This window comes from Dasypus novemcinctus, chromosome 18 (assembly GCF_030445035.2).
Source record: "Dasypus novemcinctus isolate mDasNov1 chromosome 18, mDasNov1.1.hap2, whole genome shotgun sequence".
Taxonomy (NCBI): Eukaryota; Metazoa; Chordata; class Mammalia; order Cingulata; family Dasypodidae; genus Dasypus; species Dasypus novemcinctus.
In genome coordinates, this window is record NC_080690.1 from 67,920,026 (window position 1) to 67,938,013 (window position 17,988).

Sequence of the window (17,988 nt, forward strand, 5' to 3'; positions counted from 1 at the left end):
TAGGAACCATTACAATCAACACATTTTGCCAAGGAGAAATAAGTTTGTTTATTTCTGTAACATAAAAATCCATGTCTCAGGATTCAGCAAACTCTTGGAAAGTATTTTCTGCATCCTGGTTGTGGAAGGATTTTCCCTGCAAAAAGTTGTCAAGATGCTTGAAGAAGTAGTAGTCGATTGGCAAGAGGTCAGGTGAATATGGCAGATGAGGCAAAACTTAGTAATCCAATTTGTTCAACTTTTGTAGTGTTGGTTGTGCGACGTGCGGTCCGGCATTGTCATGGAGAAGAATTGGGCCCTTGTTGTTGACTAATGCCGGCTGCAGGCACTGCAATTTTCAGTGCATCTCATTATTTGCTGAGCATACTTCTCAGATGTAATGGTTTCGCCAAGATTCAGAAAACTGTAGCAGATCAGACCACCAAACAGTGACTGTGACCTTTTCTGGTACAAGTTTGGCTTTGGGAAGTGCTTTGGATCGTCTTCTCGGTCCAACCACTCAGCTGGTTGTCATTGGTTGTTGTATAAAATCCACCTTTCATTGCTCATCACAATCCGATCAAGAAATGGTTTGTTGTTCCATAGAATAAGAGAAGACGACACTTCAAAAGGACAGTTTTTTATTTTTGGTCAGATCATGAGGCACCTACTTATCAAGCTTTTTTACCTTTACAATTTGCTTCAAATGCCAGACGACAATGAATGGTCAACGTTGAGTTCTTTGCTGATTGCTCTCATTTGGTCGTTGTCAACTTCTGATGGCTGACCACTATGCTCCTCATCTTCAAGGGTCTTGTCTCCTTTGCAAAACGTCTTGAAACACTACTGCGCTGTATGTTCATTAGCAGTTCCTGGCTGTTGATGTTGCAAGTTGTCTCTGCTGCTTTACAACCTATTTTGAACTCAAATAAGAAAATTGTTTGAATTTGCTTTTTGTCTAACATCATTTTCATAGTCTAAAATAAATATAAGCAGCAAGTAATAAATCATTAGCAAAAAAACATAAAGCAAGAGATGCATGTTAAAATAATGTAAAACATAACCACATTTATCTAATAATGTATGCCGATATCAAAGGACAAATTTCAACAGTGCAAAACTGCAGTTACTTTTGCACCAACCTAATAGTATCAATAATTAAATCATTGCTCTTGTTCAGCATTTACTCTGCCATGCACTATTCTAAATCTTTACGCGCATGGTCTCATTTCCTTCTCACCAAGCTCTCTGTAGGCAGGACCATCTCAGAATACTTACTGCCTACTTCAATACCTAACACAGAATAACTGCTCAGTAAATTTTCCTTGGATGAATGGATGTAATTGTCCCCATTTTCCAGATGAGGGAATGTATTGGGACTGGTACTCAATTCAAGAAGTTAAGCATGTCTAGAACCTGTTCCTAGCCTCATCGAGGTCCTTTGAATGACAAGCACAGAGCTCCAGGATCCATTAAAGCCTGACCCAGCAGCTTGCCTAGGTGATGTCCTCCTTTTTAAATGGTAGTTCTTGGTGAAGTTTCAACCCTTTCAGGCTTAACCTCTGAAAGTCACAATGGAGCCTGCATCTTTACAAGTGCTCTGTCCTGTTAACTCTACGAGCTAAGAGAATTACTCTTTCCATGGCTGAATAGCAAGCATCTCCCAGGGCCTCCACATCCCAGGCTTGAACACATCCTCTGGTAGGTGCTACATTCTGCACTATCTAAATTACTGTTCTTATTGTATGAATACTCATAAATAATTTGTGGTTTTCCCAAGCAGGGCTTTTAACTCCAGGATCTTGCATTAGTTATTCTCATTTTACATAGGGAAATTAAGGTTTAGAGAGGTGAAATGAGGTGCCCAAGGACCCTCAAAATGACCTGTCCGAGGACTCTAGGCTGCTAAGGGTCAGAGCTGAGAGTTTTGTCTCCAGATATTTCCACATATCCCCTGGAAGCAAAATCCACCCTGGTTGAGGACCACTGCCATAGGCTAGACTGCTTTAAGATCTTTTTTTTCCCATTTTAACCTTTTTTAAAGCACTTGAGCTGAATCGTTTTCTTTTTCTCCCTAGGCCCTGTCTCAAAGGGACCCTCCTCACAATAACTTCTTCTTTTTTGATGGCATGAAGGGGAATGGGATTGTGGAGTGCCTTGGCCCCAAGTGAACCGAGGCCTTGGCAGTCCTGAAGATGCTACCCTGTAGCATGCCCAGATGCACTCCCTCTCCCCCTCCCCCCACGACGGTCTCTCCAGAAGAGAGAGGAGGGAAGTAATTGGACCAATACAAACCATTTCCTGTGAGCACCGGGATTGTGCAGATGTCCTGCGTCTGATTGCCAGCTGCTGCTAAACAGGGACTGATTGTCCCCATTCCAGCACTGCTCGGGACTGTTTGCCATCCCCAGGCCTACCAGCTCCCCTGAGTGGCAGTCACCTCAAAACACCCCTCCTGCACCTCCCTCTGTCCCAGTGCCGTCGTGATGTCACCAGCACTCTGGGGTATCATACATTGGAGATGCCTGCCAGGAGCCAGCACACCTTGTTGCTTAGGAGCCTCTTGCCACCTTCTTGGCCTTATTCCCCACCTGATGTCATACAGAGCAGAGGGGAGCATGACTTCAGGTGGGGAATAAGGTCCAGGCCCGATGAGACACCCGTGGAATCAAAGTTCCACATTCAGACAGGTGCCATAGAGAAGAAAAAACATGACAGGCGGGATGTATTTCCTCCAAAGTTTGAGGTCCTGAAAAACAACAGGTGCCATCTGGTGTGCTGTGCTGCAGGAGTTTTAGTTTAGGATTAGTTGAGGTCCAGCCTGGGTTTTGCAAAATATTACCAAGTCCTCTTGGATATTAGGGCAAGACTTTCCAAGTTGAGTAATTCAGAGATATTAGTGGAAGAGCTCGTTTTAAAAAGTCAAATGCTTGGGTCATGCCCCTGGAGGTTTCTGGTTCACAGGGGCTGAGCTAGGATAAGGAGCCTGCTGACCCCTTAACAAAGCCCTCGGTGAGTGAGGCACAGGCCAGTCTGGAGGCAGTTGCATTTAAGCTTTGTGTCAGCCCTTCATTTATTCTGAATCACAGTTGTTTATGTTCTACATATTTTCTAGATTTCCCTTGGTTGTTTAAAAAAGAATGGTAATAGAAATAAAGTTGTTTGCTTTAGGATTTGTTTGTTTTTCTTCCACTCTAGAAACATCTTCATATGTCCAGGCACTGTGCACAGTAAAAGCGTGTGAAAGCCCTATGTTACGTGATAGTTGAGTCACTTGCCCGGAGTCCCATAGTTAGGGTTAAAGCTTTGTTTGTTAGCATCAGGTTTCGTTTTGCTCAGCAGCCCAAGCTTGTCCCAGTACACTTCACACTTGTGTTCCTCCTTGATAAAAAATTGTGTGAGGTTTGAATTTGGCCACTTTTGAAAAAGTCCACCCCTTTTCCATTTTGGTCCTGCTATATGCAAACGGGGGTAGGGCAGGACGGCTGATCTTCACTGGGAGGAGGAATTAGGTTGCCCAGCCCAAACCATCATCCTTTCTTCTGCTCTAAATGAAGTTAGGGATGCCAGTGAGGCATTTATGGAAGGTGAGTGGTCACTTTCTGGACACCTACTGCAGAGTTCGTGGCTCCAAGGTCAGCAGTTTTATTGCCGCATAACAGTCTTTTGAAGTGTTGGGCAAATTATACCTTTTATTTTGCAATGTGGGGCCTTGGTCACAAGGGGGAGCAGGTGGATCTGGATGAAGACAAACAAATTATTGTAGAATCTTCTCTGAAGCTTCAAACTTTTTCCACCCCCCTCTACCTCTAATGGCAGAGATTGAGTCATCCAGAGAGGCCCCCTTGGGAATCTGGGGAGGGTAGAGGGGTGGAGCTTGAAGCTGCCAGCCCCAGGCAAGAAGTGTCTATTCAATTTCCTTCAAATTTCACATTTCTCCCTTGTTACATGTTTCTATTATCATAAAAATGGATTTCTTTAAGTCTCCAAGGACCTGCATGGTGATTATCCTGTGGCTTCTAGTGTCTCCAGGAGGTATGGAGCCCATTTGAGAAGGAGGAGCTAATCTGTGAAGGTAACAAATACTTTTGGTTGAGCCACTTTAGGATGCTAGAGTCACCAAATGAAAGAAGATTAGCGGTCTTTGCAGCTGCCAGGCTTCTCCACCCCATTCCCCATTCTTTGGTATGTATAGCAGCCAAACTGTGAAGTGCTGTGTGTGTGAGGTCCTTGAAGCCTCGCGACATCCTAGTGGATGAGGTACTATTCAGTGGGGGAAAAGCAATATATGTACAAGGTAATATACGTAAAATGCTCTACAGAGTTAGCAGTCTCATGGCAGCCCCGTTCCATGGTACACTTTGCAGGTGCAGACCCTTTTGCCATTTCCTTCCATATTTTTTCATAAATATAAAAGTATGTGTGTGTGTTGAGATTTGTCCTGTTAGCCCCTTTACAGATGAGGAAATGGAGGTGTATGTTACAGTTGTTAAGAGAATTTAACAATAACAGCTGACATTATCCTCACACAAGCTGCCTGGGATTTTTCAGAATACTGGTCCCTAAGATGAATTACCTGAATCCTCACAGAAACCCTTATGGGCAGGTACTGCTGTCATGCCCAGGTTGCAGATGAGGAAACAGCCTCACCCACCAGGTCAGGGATGGAGCCATGACCACCTGGGAAGCCATCTGTTCAGCACCCACAACATCGTAGACACCCACCCAGGGTCCCTGCTTCTTGTCTCCATACAGAGCAAGGTTGAGTTGGCCCAAGACCCAGTAGTTGCCACTGGAAAGCATCAGTCACAGTCAGGTGTGGAGGGAGGGCCTTCAGCTGGGTCCTGAAGAGCAGGTGGCTTTTGATTCTAAGCTTCTGGGAAAACAATCAACCAAGATTCAAGTATAAAGAGTAAAAAGATTGTTCTCACTGCTTCATTCAGCCTGTCAACTCATTGGCCTCCTAAGCAGGAGCAGCTGACTTCACAGCTAAAGTCAGTCTGTAGGAGAGAAATGGCATGCTTTCTGGGCATGTCAGCTGTGTCTTGTATCTTCTCCCCAGAGGTCACCCCTGGCAGCTGTTGAGAGTAAATCCCCCAGATTACCTGGGTTCAGTCCAGACTCCACCACATAGCTCTAGGATCTTGGGCACGGGACTTCTTTACCCCAGTTGCCCCACCTGAGAAATGGGGCTAACAGTACTACCTCCCTCAGAGATGGTGAGGATGAAATGAATTGTTTTTGGAATAGCAATTGCTAGATGTTAGCTTACTGTCATTATACATATTCATAGATAGCAGTATATTTTTCTGCAACTAGCTTTTTTCTCTGCCTTAGAGATCCTTTTCCACGTGTAATGTGTAGAATTCCAAAACCACAGATGAACCATAATCTATTTAATTAGTCTGCTGCTGAGTGACCTTGAGCATGTTTCCTTTGTGCACACTTCAGAAAGACTCCCTGAAGGAAAGTTCCAGGGTTAGAGAGTATAGAAATGCATTTTAGATGTTGATACTTGCCAAAAGTTTATAGGATGGTAGCATTAATGGTGATGAGTTTTGTTGTTTGTTTTTTAACTTCATGTTCTGGAATACTTCCAAATTTATAGGACAGTTACAAAAATAATACAAACCAGAGAATTCCAAAATACCTTTAATCCCCGCCAGAGACCCATATCCTCCAATTTTAATGTTTTGCACCATTTGCCATATCATTGTATCAACCCATTTGCCGAGCACTTGAGGTCACACACATCCTGCTCCATGAATGTTTATCACTGCCATGTACATTTCCTAAAAACAAGGATATCCACTTACGTAATCAACTTAAGTGCAGTTATCAAGTTCGAGAAATTTGACATCGTTACAAAGCTTATAGTCTATATTCCAATTTTTTCATATATCCCAATATTGTTTATTTTTATTTTTTAGATCTTTTTTAAAAAATACTTTTAATTGTGGTAAAATATACCCCATATAAATCTTTTACTATTTTGAAAAGACTCTTTGACATTAAGTACATCGACAATACTGTATACCTATACCATTTACTTATTTCCAGACTATTTTTATCATCCCAAACCAAAACTCATGTACTCATTTAGCAATAACTCCCCATTTCCCCTCCCCCTCCTGATAACCACTATTCTGCTTTATGAATTATAAAAGGGAATGTGGTGTTAGAGAGTGTAAACTATAATCCATGTTTAGTAGCAGTGCTCCAAATGTGTTCATCATTTGCAATGAGTGTACCACACTAATGAAAAATTGTTAATGTGGGGAAGGGAGGGAGGTATGGGGAGTGGGGCATATAGGAACCCCTTATATTTTTTTGTGTAATCTAGTGTATCTTTTTTGAAAAAATTAAAGATATATTTTTTTAAAAAAAGAATGGGAAGTTAAAGCTTAAAATGTACAGGGTTCCTATTTGGAATGAGGGAAATGTTTTGGTAAGTGGTGTGATGGTAGCACATTAGGAACACAACACTGAAATATAGTATCTGAATATGATTAAAGGGGATAATGTTAGAATATGTATAGTAGCAGAATAAAAAACGTTTAGAAAATCCATAAAACTACAGTGAACCCTACACTAAACCATGGACATTAATAGTACATAAACATTGAAAAACATTTGCTTTGCCAAACACAGTTAAGAGAGAATGAAAGATAAGCTGGAGGCTGGAAGAAATGTTTACAAAACATACCTGAAGTTAGACTAGTATGTAGACTATTAAAACTCAACAGTTTAATTTAAAAAAAAAACAAAAACAAAAACCCTGGCACTCAACCACTTGAGGTACACCTGCTCTCCATATACGAGGTCCCGGGTCTGATCCCTGGTACCTCCTAACAACACAAGCAAATGAAAAAAAACCACCTCGGGAGCCAGTTTAGCTCAGTGGTTGAGTGCTGGCTTCCCACATACGAGGTCCAGGGTTCAATACCCTACCCAGTACCTAAAAAAAAAAAAAGAAAAGTGAGTAAAAGACATGAGCAGATACTTCACTGAAGATGGTTTACAAATGGCAAATAAACATGGAAAGTTTACAATATCCTTAGCTATTAGGGAAATAGTAAAATTATAATGAGATGTCACCTATTCCACACACCTATTGGAATGGATAAAATAAATTATTACAATATTTATCATTTTGTGTCTGGTTTCTTTCATTAAACATGATGTCTTCAAGGTTCATCCATGTTGTGGCATATATCAGCACCTCACTTTTTACAGTAGATAATCATTTTTGTATGGCTAGATTTTCATCCTTTTTTTCTGTGGACAGTCACTTGTTTTCACCTATATTTACCTATTCACTTGGTGAATAATGCTGTGATGAATATTGATGTACAATATATGTTCTTTCAATTCATTTGGAAATATATGTATAAGTGGGATAGCTGGATCATAGGGTAATTGTTATGTTTAAATATCTGAGGAGGGAAGCAGATGTAGCTCAAGTGATTGGGCTCCCATCTACCATATGGGAGGTCCAGGGCTTGATTTCTGGGGCCTCCTGGTGAAGGCAAGCTGGCACTAATGGAGTGCTGGCCCATGTGGTAAGTTGGCCCAAGTGGAGTGCTGGCCTACGTGAAGAACTGGTGCAGCAAGATGACAACAAAAGGAGGAGAGACAAGAAATGCAGGGAAGCAGGATTGGCCCAATGGATAGGGTGTCTGCCTACCACATGGAAGGCCTGCGGTTCAAACCCCAGGCCTCCTTGGCCCATGTGCAGTGCTGATGAGTGCAAGGAGTGCCACACCATGCAGGCGTGTCTCCCACATAGGGGAGCCCCACGCGCAAGGAGTGCGCCCGGTAAGGAGAGCCACCTAGCGGGAAAGAAAGTGCAGCCTGCCCAAGAATGGCACCGCACAGATGGAGAGCTGATGCAACAAAAAGAAACAGATTCCTGGTGCCGCTGATAAGGATAGAAGCGGTCACAGAAGAGCACACAGTGAATGGACACAGAACAAACAACTGAGAGGGGGGAGAAATAAATAAAAAATCTTAAAAAAAAAAAAATTGCAGCAGACCAGGGAGCTCTGATGGTGCAAGAGATTGAGCAACTCTCCAGTCCAGAAAGTCCCAGGATCAGTTCCCAGTGCCACCTAAAGAGAAGACAAGCAGACACATTAATGCACGATGAATGGACAGAAGACAATGTAATGGAAGGTGGGGGAGCAGAGATAAATAAATCTTTAAAAAAATTTTTTTCTGAGGAACCAACTAATTTTCCCACAGTGGCTGCACCATTGTACCTTTTTTTTTTTTAAGATTTATTTATTTCTCCCCACCTCCCGTTGTCTGCGCTCTGTGTCCATTCGCTGTGTGTTCTGTGTCTGCTTGCATACTTGTCATGCAGCACTAGGAAACTGTCACTTTTTTTGTTGTGTCATCTTGCTGCATCAGCTCTCCGTGTGTGCAGCGCCACTCCTGGGTGGGCTGCACTTTTTTCATGCAGGGTGGCTCTTCTTGCATGTGGGGCACCCCTCTGCAGGGGACACCTCTGTGTGGCATGGCAGTCCTTAAACACGGCAGCACTGTGCATCGGCCAGCTCACCACATGGGTCAGGAGGTCCTGGGTATTGAACCCTGGACCCTCCATATGGTAGGCGGACAGTACCAGTTGAGTCACAACTGCTTCCCCCATTGTACCTCCTAACCAACAATGTGTAAGGGTTTCTATTTCTCCACATCCTCACCAACACTTATTATGTTTTAGGGCTTTTTTAAAAATAAGTCATCCTAGTGAGTGTGAAGTGGTCTTGTAGAGTTTTTATTTTTTTAAAAGTTTGTTTATATCAATGTTAACACGTTAATTAACATTAGTTGTTACACTCCTGCACCCCAATCCCTTTTTTTTTTTTTTTTTTTTTTTTTTTAAGAGATATCAGGGATTGAATGTGGGACATTGTACATGAGAAGCAGATGTTCAGCCACTGAGCTATACCCCCTCCTGTCAGGGGCAGAAGAATGGAATTGTTTTGCTTTCAGTTAATGATACTCCTTGCTTTTGAGATAGGGCTGATCCATCATCATTTTTTTTTTTAAGATTTATTTTTTTATTTATTTAATTCCCGTCCCCTCCCCTGGTTGTCTGTTTTCTGTGTCTTTTTGCTGCATCTTGTTTCTTTGTCCACTTCTGTTGTCGTCAGCAGCACGGGAAGTGTGGGCGGTGCCATTCCTCAGCAGGCTGCTCCCTCCTTCGTGCTGGGCGGCTCTCCTTATGGGTGCACTCCTTGCGCGTGGGGCTCCCCTACGCGGGGGACACCCCTGTGGGGCGCGGCACTCCTTGCGCACATCAGCACCGCACATGGGCCAGCTCCACACGGGTCAAGGAGGTCTGGGGTTTGAACCGCGGACCTCCCATGTGGTAGACGGACGCCCTAACCACTGGGCCAAAGTCCGTTTCCCACCATCATCATTTTATTAGTTGTCCAGGGCAGTGTGAATTGCATGCATTATCTGCTGGGTTTTGTTTCAGAGCTCAGTGGACATATGAACAATCCAAAAATTTAAGTCTCTGAGAAATACACTTAAGGGTAATTTGAAAATTATAGGTTCAAATAAAAGGAGTAAAAGAATCATGATTAGGGGGATTATAAATGAGTATAGCTACATTAGACTGGGGAAATAGATTTTCACATATTCCCAGATAGAATCCAGGGAGGGGGTATTGGTGTCATAAGGCCATATGGCTTGCCTATGATGTCCAGATGTCCCTACAGCCTTAGGAGCACTTTTTGTTTGTGGTTTTGTTTACTGTGGCCATTTGTGAAATCTGACTGAAACCCACATAAATGTAACCTCCAGAATGACCTCCTGACTCACTTTGAAATCTCTTAGCCATAAAAGCTCTAATTTGTTTAATATTTCCTTTCGGTCAAGCTCTTTCTCCAAAAGTATTGCTTCTTAATGTTTGCTAATAATTCCTTAGTGCCAGGGAGGCTCATTCCTGAGAGTCATGTCCCACTTTGGGGCAGCAAGAAGTTGGAATGAGTGAGTTTATTTGTAGAGTTTGGCTCATTGTAGCTTTTTTGTTTGTTTGTTTTTATCCTTTTTTCTTTTTCTTTTTTTTCCTGTTATCATTATAGTTTTAATTTATATTCTCTAAGAGCTAATAATGTTGAGCATCTATTCATATAGTGTTTGGCCATTTGAATATCTTTGGAGCAATGTTGATTCCAATCCTTGACCAATTTTTAAAATTCAGTAGTTTGTCTTTTTGTTGTTGAGTTGTAGTTCTTCATATATTCTGGATATTAATCCCTTATTAGATCCATGTTTCCAAATAATTTTGCCCCATTCTGTAGGTTTTTTTTTTTTTTAAGATTTATGTTTATTTCTTCCCACTCCCATTCCCCCATTCCCGCTGTTGTCTGCTCTCTGTGTCCGTTTACTGTATGTCCTTCTGTGTCTGGTTGTATTCTCATTAGGTGGCTCCAGGAACCGACCCTGGGACCTTCCAGAGTGGGAGAGAGGCGATTACTTCTTGCACCACCTCAGCTCCCTGTTCTGCCACATCTTATTTTCTTTTCTCTGTGTCTCTTGTTGCGTCATCTTGCCACGCCTGCTCTCCGCGTCAACTGGCACTCCTGCGTGGGGCAGCTTTCCTGCATGGGGTGGCATTCCCATGCAGGGCGGCAAGACTGTGTGGGCCAGCACTCCACATGGGCCAGCTCACCACATGGGCCAGCTTGTCCTCACCAGGAGGCCCTGGGCATCAAACCTGGACTTCCTGTATGGTAGACAGGAGCCCAACTGCTTGAGCCACATCCATTCCCTACAGTTTCTTTCAACTTTCTTGATAATGGCTTTTCAGTTCCTAGGCTGCCAAAGCAAACACCATGAAATGGGTCAGGTTAAACAGTGGGAATTTATTTGCTCACAGTTTTGTTACCTGGAAAATGTCCAAATCAAGGTATCATCAAACTGATTCTTCCCAAATATTGGTGTTCTGGGGCTGGCTGCCAATGATCCTTGGTTCCTCTGTCACATGGCAAGGCACATGGTGGCTTCTCTTGTTCTCTTCCAGATTCTGTTTCTGCTTCCTATTTCCTGTGGCTTTCTTTCCTTCTGTCTAATTTTCATTCTTCTTATAAAGACCCATCTTGATTCAGGTAGTCCACACATTAACTGAGGTAGCCTCATCAAAAGGTCCTACTTACAATGGGTTCACACCCACAGGAATGGATTAAATTTAAAAACATGTTTTTCTGGGGTACATACAGCTTCAAACCACCACCATGTCCTTCAGTACACAAAGTTTTTAACTTTGATGGAGTCCATTTTATCTTTTTTCTTTCGTTGCTTGTGTGCTTGTGGTGTAAAATCTGAAAATTCATTACCTACCTACCACAAGGTCCTGAAGATATCTTGCTATGTTTTCTTGTAAGAGTTTATATAGTGTTACCTCTTATATTTATTAGGTCATTAATCCTTTTTATTTTTATTTTTTGTGGTGAGAGGCAGGGGTCCACATTCATCCTTTCACCTGTGGATTTCCTCTTGTCCAGCACCATTTGTTGAAGAGGCTATTCTTTCCCCATTGAGTAGTCGTGGCACCCTTGTCAAAAATGGACTGACTGTAGATATGTAGATCTACCTCCAGACTGTCAATTATAGTCCATTAATCTATATGTCTATCCTTATAACAGTACCACACTATTTTAATTACTGAAGATTAGTAGTAAGTTTTGAAGTGAGGATGTGGGAGTCCTCCAACTTTGTTCTTTTTTAAGATTGTTTAGCACTTTGGGGCCCCTTGCAATTCCATATGAACTTGAGAATCAACCTTTCCATTTCTGGAAATAAAATAAGGGTGCTGGAATTTTAATAGGAATTGCGTTGAATAGATTGCTTTTAGGCAGTGTTTTCGTTTGCCAAAGGGTTGCCAATGCAAACTACAGAAAACTGTTGATTTTTAAAAAGATTTTATTTATCCCCCCTCCCGCCCAATGGTTCCCTCCTCTGTCTGCCCATTGTTTTACTCATTGTGTCTGTTCATCTTCTCCAGGGGGCACTGGGGCTGACACTGGGACCTTTCACCTGGGAGGTGAGCACCCAACAGCCCAAGCCACATCTGCTTCCTGAGGCTGTGGTGTCTGCTGGTTGTAGCGTCTTACTCATTTGGGCAGGTGCAGCATCTGCTCCTCTTCTTTAGGAGGCACTAGGACCTCCCATGTGGTAGACGGGCACCCAACTGGTTGGGCCACGTCCACTTACCATAATACAGATTTATTTGGGGTAAAATCTTACAGTTCCAAGGCCATAAAATGTCCAAATCCAGGCATCCGCAGAGATGCTTTCTCACCAAAGTCAGCTACATACACCAGTGTGTTGCCAGATGGTGAAGCAAGATGGCCAGTGATCTTTGACAAGCTCTCTGCCTTTCTGCAGGCAAACCTGGCATAGAGCTTATCTCTTACTGGGCCTTCTTGCTCTCTTACTGGGCCTTCTTGCTCTGGGCCTCAGCACCTTGATCCTCTCAGGAACTTCCTTCTTTGCAGCTCAACTGTGGGTGAAACCTTTCTCAGATGGCAGGCACCACACATGACTTCTCCCTTTTCCTGTGTCTGTCCGTTTATATCAGACCCAGCAAGGGGATGGAGACTCAACCTGAATCACGCCTCAGTGACATAGTCCAATTCAAAGACCTAAAATCAATCTTATCAATCTAATCAAAAGCCCTTCAACAGAATTTTTTTAAGATTTATTTATTTACTTACTTAATTTATTTATCTACCCTCCGCCCACCCACCCTGGTTGTCTGTTCTCTGTATCTATTTGCTGTGTCGTCTTCTTTGTCCGCTTCTGTTGTTGTGAGTGGCATGGGAATCCGTGTTTCTTTTTGTTGTGTCAGCTGTCCATGTGGGCGGTGCCATTCCTGGGCAGGCTGCACTTTCTTTCGCGCTGGGCGGCTCTCCTTTCGGGGTGCACTCACGGGGCACACTCCTTGTGCGTGGGACTCCCCTAAACGAGGGATACCCCTGTGTGGCACGGCACTCCTTCAGTGCATCAGCGCTGCACATGGGCCAGCTCCACATGGGTCAAGTAGGCCCAGGATTTGAACCGCAGACCTCCCATGTGGTAGACGGACGCCCTAACCACTGGGCCAAGTCCGCTTCCCCCTTCAAATGAATTTAATGCCATCCAAGGGTAACACATCCAGAGGCATAGATTAGTTTAAAAACATAATCTTTCCCTTTTTGAGATTCATAAAATACTCTCAAACTGTCACAGGCAATAGTAGTATCTTAATAACATTAATTCTTTCACTCCATGAACATGGGATGTCTTTCTTTAAAAGAAAAAAAAGATTTATTTTAGGCATTTATTTCTCCCTGCCCCTATGTCTCACGCTCGCTGTCTGCTCTCTGGTCTGTTCACTGTGTGCTCGTAATCTTTTTAGGATACCCCCAGAACCAAACTGGGACCTCCCATGTGGGAGGGAGGTGCCCAATGGCTTGACCCACCTCCTCTCCCATTTGTTGTATCTCTCATTTTGTTTCCTTGCTGTGTCATCTTGTTGCGTCAGCTTGCCATGCCAGCTGGTCATGTCAGCTTGCTTTCTTGCTCATCTTCCTTAGGATGCACCAGGAACCAAACCTGGAACCTGCCGTGTGGTAGGTGGGTACTCAACTACTTGAGCCACATCTGCTTCCCAGAATGTCTTTCCATTTATTTAGGGTCTTCTTTAAATTTCTCTCAGCAATGTTTTGTAATCCTCAGTGTACAAGTCTTTCACCTCCTTGTTTAAGTTTATTCCTAGGTATTTTATTTTAGTTGTTATTGTAAATGGAATTGTTTTCCTGATTTTCTTTTCAGATTGTTTGTTTTTGGTGTATAGGAACCCACTCAAATTCTGCGTTTTTATCTTTTATCCTGTGACTTTGCTAAATTTGTTTACTAGTAGCTTTCTTGTGGGTTCTTTAGGATTTTCTATATATGGTGATCATGTCCTCTAGGTATAACTTGACTTCTTCCTATCCAATTTAGATACCATTTATTTCTTTCTCTTGCCTTATATCTCTGTCTAGAACTTGCAGCACAGTGTTGAATAATAGTGGTAACAGCTGGCATCCTTACCTTGTTCCTGATCTTAGAGGGAAAACTTTCAGTCATTCACCATTGAGTATGCTATTTGCTGTAGGTTTTTCTTTTTTTAAGATTTATTTTACTTAATCCCATTCTCCTCCCCCCCCCCGTTGTCTGCTCTTTGTGTCCATTTGCTGTGTGTTCTCCTTCATCTGCTTTCATTATCTGGCAACACTGGGAAACTGCGTCTCTTTTTTGTTGTGTCATCTTGCTGCATCATCTCTCCATGTGTGCACTGCCACTCCTGGGCAGGCTGTGCTTTTTTCACATGGGGTAGCTCTCCTTGCAGGGTGCACTCTTTGCGCATGGGGCACCCCTACACAGGGGCGCCCCTGCATGGCAGGGCATTCCTTGCATGTGGCAGCACTGCACATGGGGCCAGCTTACCACACGGGTCAGGAGTCCCTGGGGATTGAACCCTGGACCCTCCATATGGTAGACAGACGCTCTATCAGTTGAGCCACATCCGCTTCCCAGTAGGTTTTTTTTAAATGCTCTCTATCATGTTAGAAAGTTCCCTCTGTTCCCATTTCCTAAATGTTTTTGTCAAGAGAGGTTGTTGGATTATGTCAAATGCCTTTTCTATTAATGTGTACTACCTTGATTGATTTTCTTATGTTGAACCATCCTTACATTCCTGGAGTAAATCCCACTTGGTCATGATGTTTAATCCTTTTAATATACTGTTAGATTCAGTTTGCCAGTATTTTGTTGAAGATTTTTGCATCTGTTTTCATAAGGGATATTGGTCCATAATTTTCTTTCCTTGTGATTTCTTTATCTGGCTTTGGTATCAAGGTAATGCTGGCATTATAAGTTTGAGTTAGGAAATAATCCGTACTCTTCTGTCTTTCAAAAGAGTTTGAGGGGAAACGGACTTTGGCCCAGTAGTTAGGGCGTCCGTCTACCATATGGGAGGTCCGCGGTTCAAACCCCGGGCCTCCTTGACCCGTGTGGAGCTGGCCGTGCGCAGTGCTGATGCGCGCAAGGAGTGCTGTGCCACACAAGGGTGTCCCCCGCGTTGGGGAGCCCCACGCGCAAGGAGTGCACCCGTGAGGAGAGCCGCCCAGCGTGAAAAGAAAGAGCAGCCTGCCCAGGAATGGCGCCGCCCATACTTCCCGCCGCTGCTGACGACAAACAGAAGCGGACAAAGAAACAAGACGCAGCAAATAGACACCAAGAACAGACAACCAGGGGAGGGGGGGAAATTAAATAAATAAATAAATCTTTTTTAAAAAAAAAAGAGTTTGAGAAGGGTTGTTGGTAAATCTTTTGTAACTGTTGGAATTTAGAGGTGAAACCCACCAGTCCTGAAATTTTCTTTGTTGGGAGGTTTTTAATTTTTGATTCAATCTCTTTACTTTTTATAGGTCTATTGAGATTTTCTGTTTCTTTCTTCCATCAGATTAGGCAGTTTTATGTTTCAAGGAATTTATCCATTTCTTCCAGGTTTTCAAATCTGTTGGCATATAATTAGTCATAGCAACCTCCTATAATCCTTTGTATTTCTGTAAGGTTGGTAGTAATGTCCCCACTTCCATTCCTGATTTAGTTATTTGGGCCCTCCCTCTCTGTTTTTCTTTGTGAGTCTGGTACAGGTTTCTCGATATTTTTTTTTTAAAAAAAAACAACTTTTGGTTTTGTTGATCCTCTCTGTATTCTCTTTCATTTATCTCTGGTCTGATTTTACTGTTTCTTTCCTTCTGCTAAATTGGGGTTTAGTTTGCTCTTTTTGCTCTAGTGTCTAGGTGTAAAGTTAGGTTACTGATTTGTGATCTTTTTTAGTGTAAACAATTAGAGCTATATGTTTCCCTCCGAGCACTGCCTTCACTGTCTCTCGTAAATTTTGGCATGTGTTTTTATTTTTATTTTTCTGAATGTATTTCCTAATTTCCCTTGTGATTTCTTCTCTGACCCACTGGTTGTTTAATATTGCATTGCTAATTTCCACATATTTGTAAATTTTTTAGTTTTCCTTTTGTTATTGATTTCTAGCTTTATTCTGTTGTAGTCCGAGAAGATACATTATATAATTTCAATATTTTTTGATTCATTAAGGTTTGATTTGTGGCCTACCATATGGTCTACCCTGGAAAATGTTCCAAGTGCATTTGAGAAGAATATGTACTCTTTTGTTTTTGTTGGAGTATGTATATGTCACTAGGTCTAATTGGTTAATAGTGTTGTTCAAGTTTGGATGTTATACCAATTATTGAAAGTGGTGTACTAAAGTCTTCAACTATTATTGTAGAACTATATTTCTCCTGTCAGTTCTGGAGATTTTTGCATCATATAGCTTGGGGCTCTGTTTTAAGGTTCATTTATGTTTATAATTGCTATATCTTCTTGCTGGATTGAACCTTTTATCAATATATAATAGCCTTTCTCTCTCCAATTTTTTTAACTTAAAATCTATTTTTCTGACAATAATATATCCACTCAGTCTCTCTCATGATTTTTTTTAAAGATTTATTTTTTCTTTCTTTCTCTCCCCTTCCCCCCACCCCCAGTTGTCTTCTCTCTGTGTCCATTTGCTGTGTGTTCTTCTGTGTCTGCTTGTATTCTTGTCAGCAGCACCAGGAATCTGTGTCTCTTTTTGTTGCATCATCTTGCTGCATCAGCTCTCCATGTGTGCGGTGCCACTCCTGGGCAGGCTGCACTTTTTTCGCATGGGGCACACTCCTTGGGCGTGGGACTCCCCTCCGTGGGGGACACCCCTACATGGCACAGCACTCCTTGCCTGCATCAGCACTGTGTGTGGGCCAGCTCCAAACAGGTCAGGAGGCCCTGGGTTTGAACCGCGGACCTCCCATGTGGTTGGTGGACGCTCTATCCATTGAGCCAAATCTGCATCCCAATCTCTTGATTTTTGTTTGTATAGAATATGCTCATACTCATGCATGCTCACACTCACGCTCACACCCACACCCAGAAAGGCAGTCACAGGACATCCCCAGAGGCTAATACACACAGAGAAGAGGGTGGCCTCGCTGGTGACACAGGCAGAGTTCCAGAGGCAGTCACCCAGTGCTACCCTTGGGAACGCTCACATGTGACCCAACAGGTAGGACAGCAGGGGCGTCACCAACCTGGACTCAAGAACTGCCTTGGTTCAAATCCCGACTCAGCCACTTAGCAGCCGCGTGACATTCCCTTGGACGGAGACAGACCACACTCGGAAACCTGCCGAGACTCTCGGATCCTGAGACACTGTCACACTTACTCTGTAAAGTGCCACCACTTCAGAGTCCTCGTGCAAGCAGGGCCCCTGGGCCTGTTCTGTCTGAGGCCGTAGTCAGCCTGTGGTGGTGGAGGGGCGGCCCCGCAGAGCTTCTGGTCCTGGTGGACCTGAGTTCCAGGCTCTCACTCTGAGGTTTTGTTCGTTCACGAGTCCACACGTTCAGTGGCTGTTTCCCATCCACCTCATACCTGCCATGCCCAGTGCCCCCACAGGGGCCCCGAGTGGCCCTGCCGACGAGGTGGACGAGGCTCAGATGTCCCTCCTATGAACATGAAACGCCGTGGACGACAGGGTCTGGCAGTTCCACTCTTGTTCCCCAGACGCAATGAAGCTTAATGCCTGTCTTAGTTTCCAGGCTGCTGTGACAAATACCACACGTGGGTTGGCTAAACAACAGCAACAGCGAGTCTCACACTTTTGAGGCTAGACGTGCAAAGTCAGCAGAGCAGCAAGACTCGCTTCCTCCCGGAGCCCAGGCCCCAGGCTGGCCGCCGGGGTCCTCAGGCCCTCGGCTAGCACCTCTGCTCCCACCACGTGGCGCTGGCCCTCCCCCTGGCACCGCCTGCGTCTTCCAGTTCTCTCTACGTGTCCTCCAGGAACCTGGGACCCGCCCGCCCTCCCCTGGGTCACACCTGAACTGAGAGGCTCATGGTCCAGAGGTGTTCCTG

The 17,988-nt window shown here is 43.6% G+C and overlaps 1 protein-coding gene across 5 annotated transcripts in view; it reads left to right on the top strand.

Annotated features, from left to right (window-relative positions):
* The window catches only part of SAE1 (SUMO1 activating enzyme subunit 1), a 151,029-nt gene extending 134,498 nt beyond the window's left edge, over window positions 1–16,531 (top strand). For 4 of the 5 annotated variants that reach the window (XM_071209353.1, XM_071209352.1, XM_071209351.1 and 1 more), the window contains one exon: window positions 2,058–3,152. In XM_071209353.1, coding sequence (XP_071065454.1) covers window positions 2,058–2,150 — 93 coding nt within the window. In that variant the 3' untranslated portion in view covers window positions 2,151–3,152. Of the gene's footprint in view, window positions 1–2,057; window positions 3,153–15,068 lie in introns of those variants that run through there. The other variant, XR_011646384.1, reaches the window with a different exon arrangement.
* The last annotated feature ends 1,457 nt before the right edge of the window (window positions 16,532–17,988 follow it).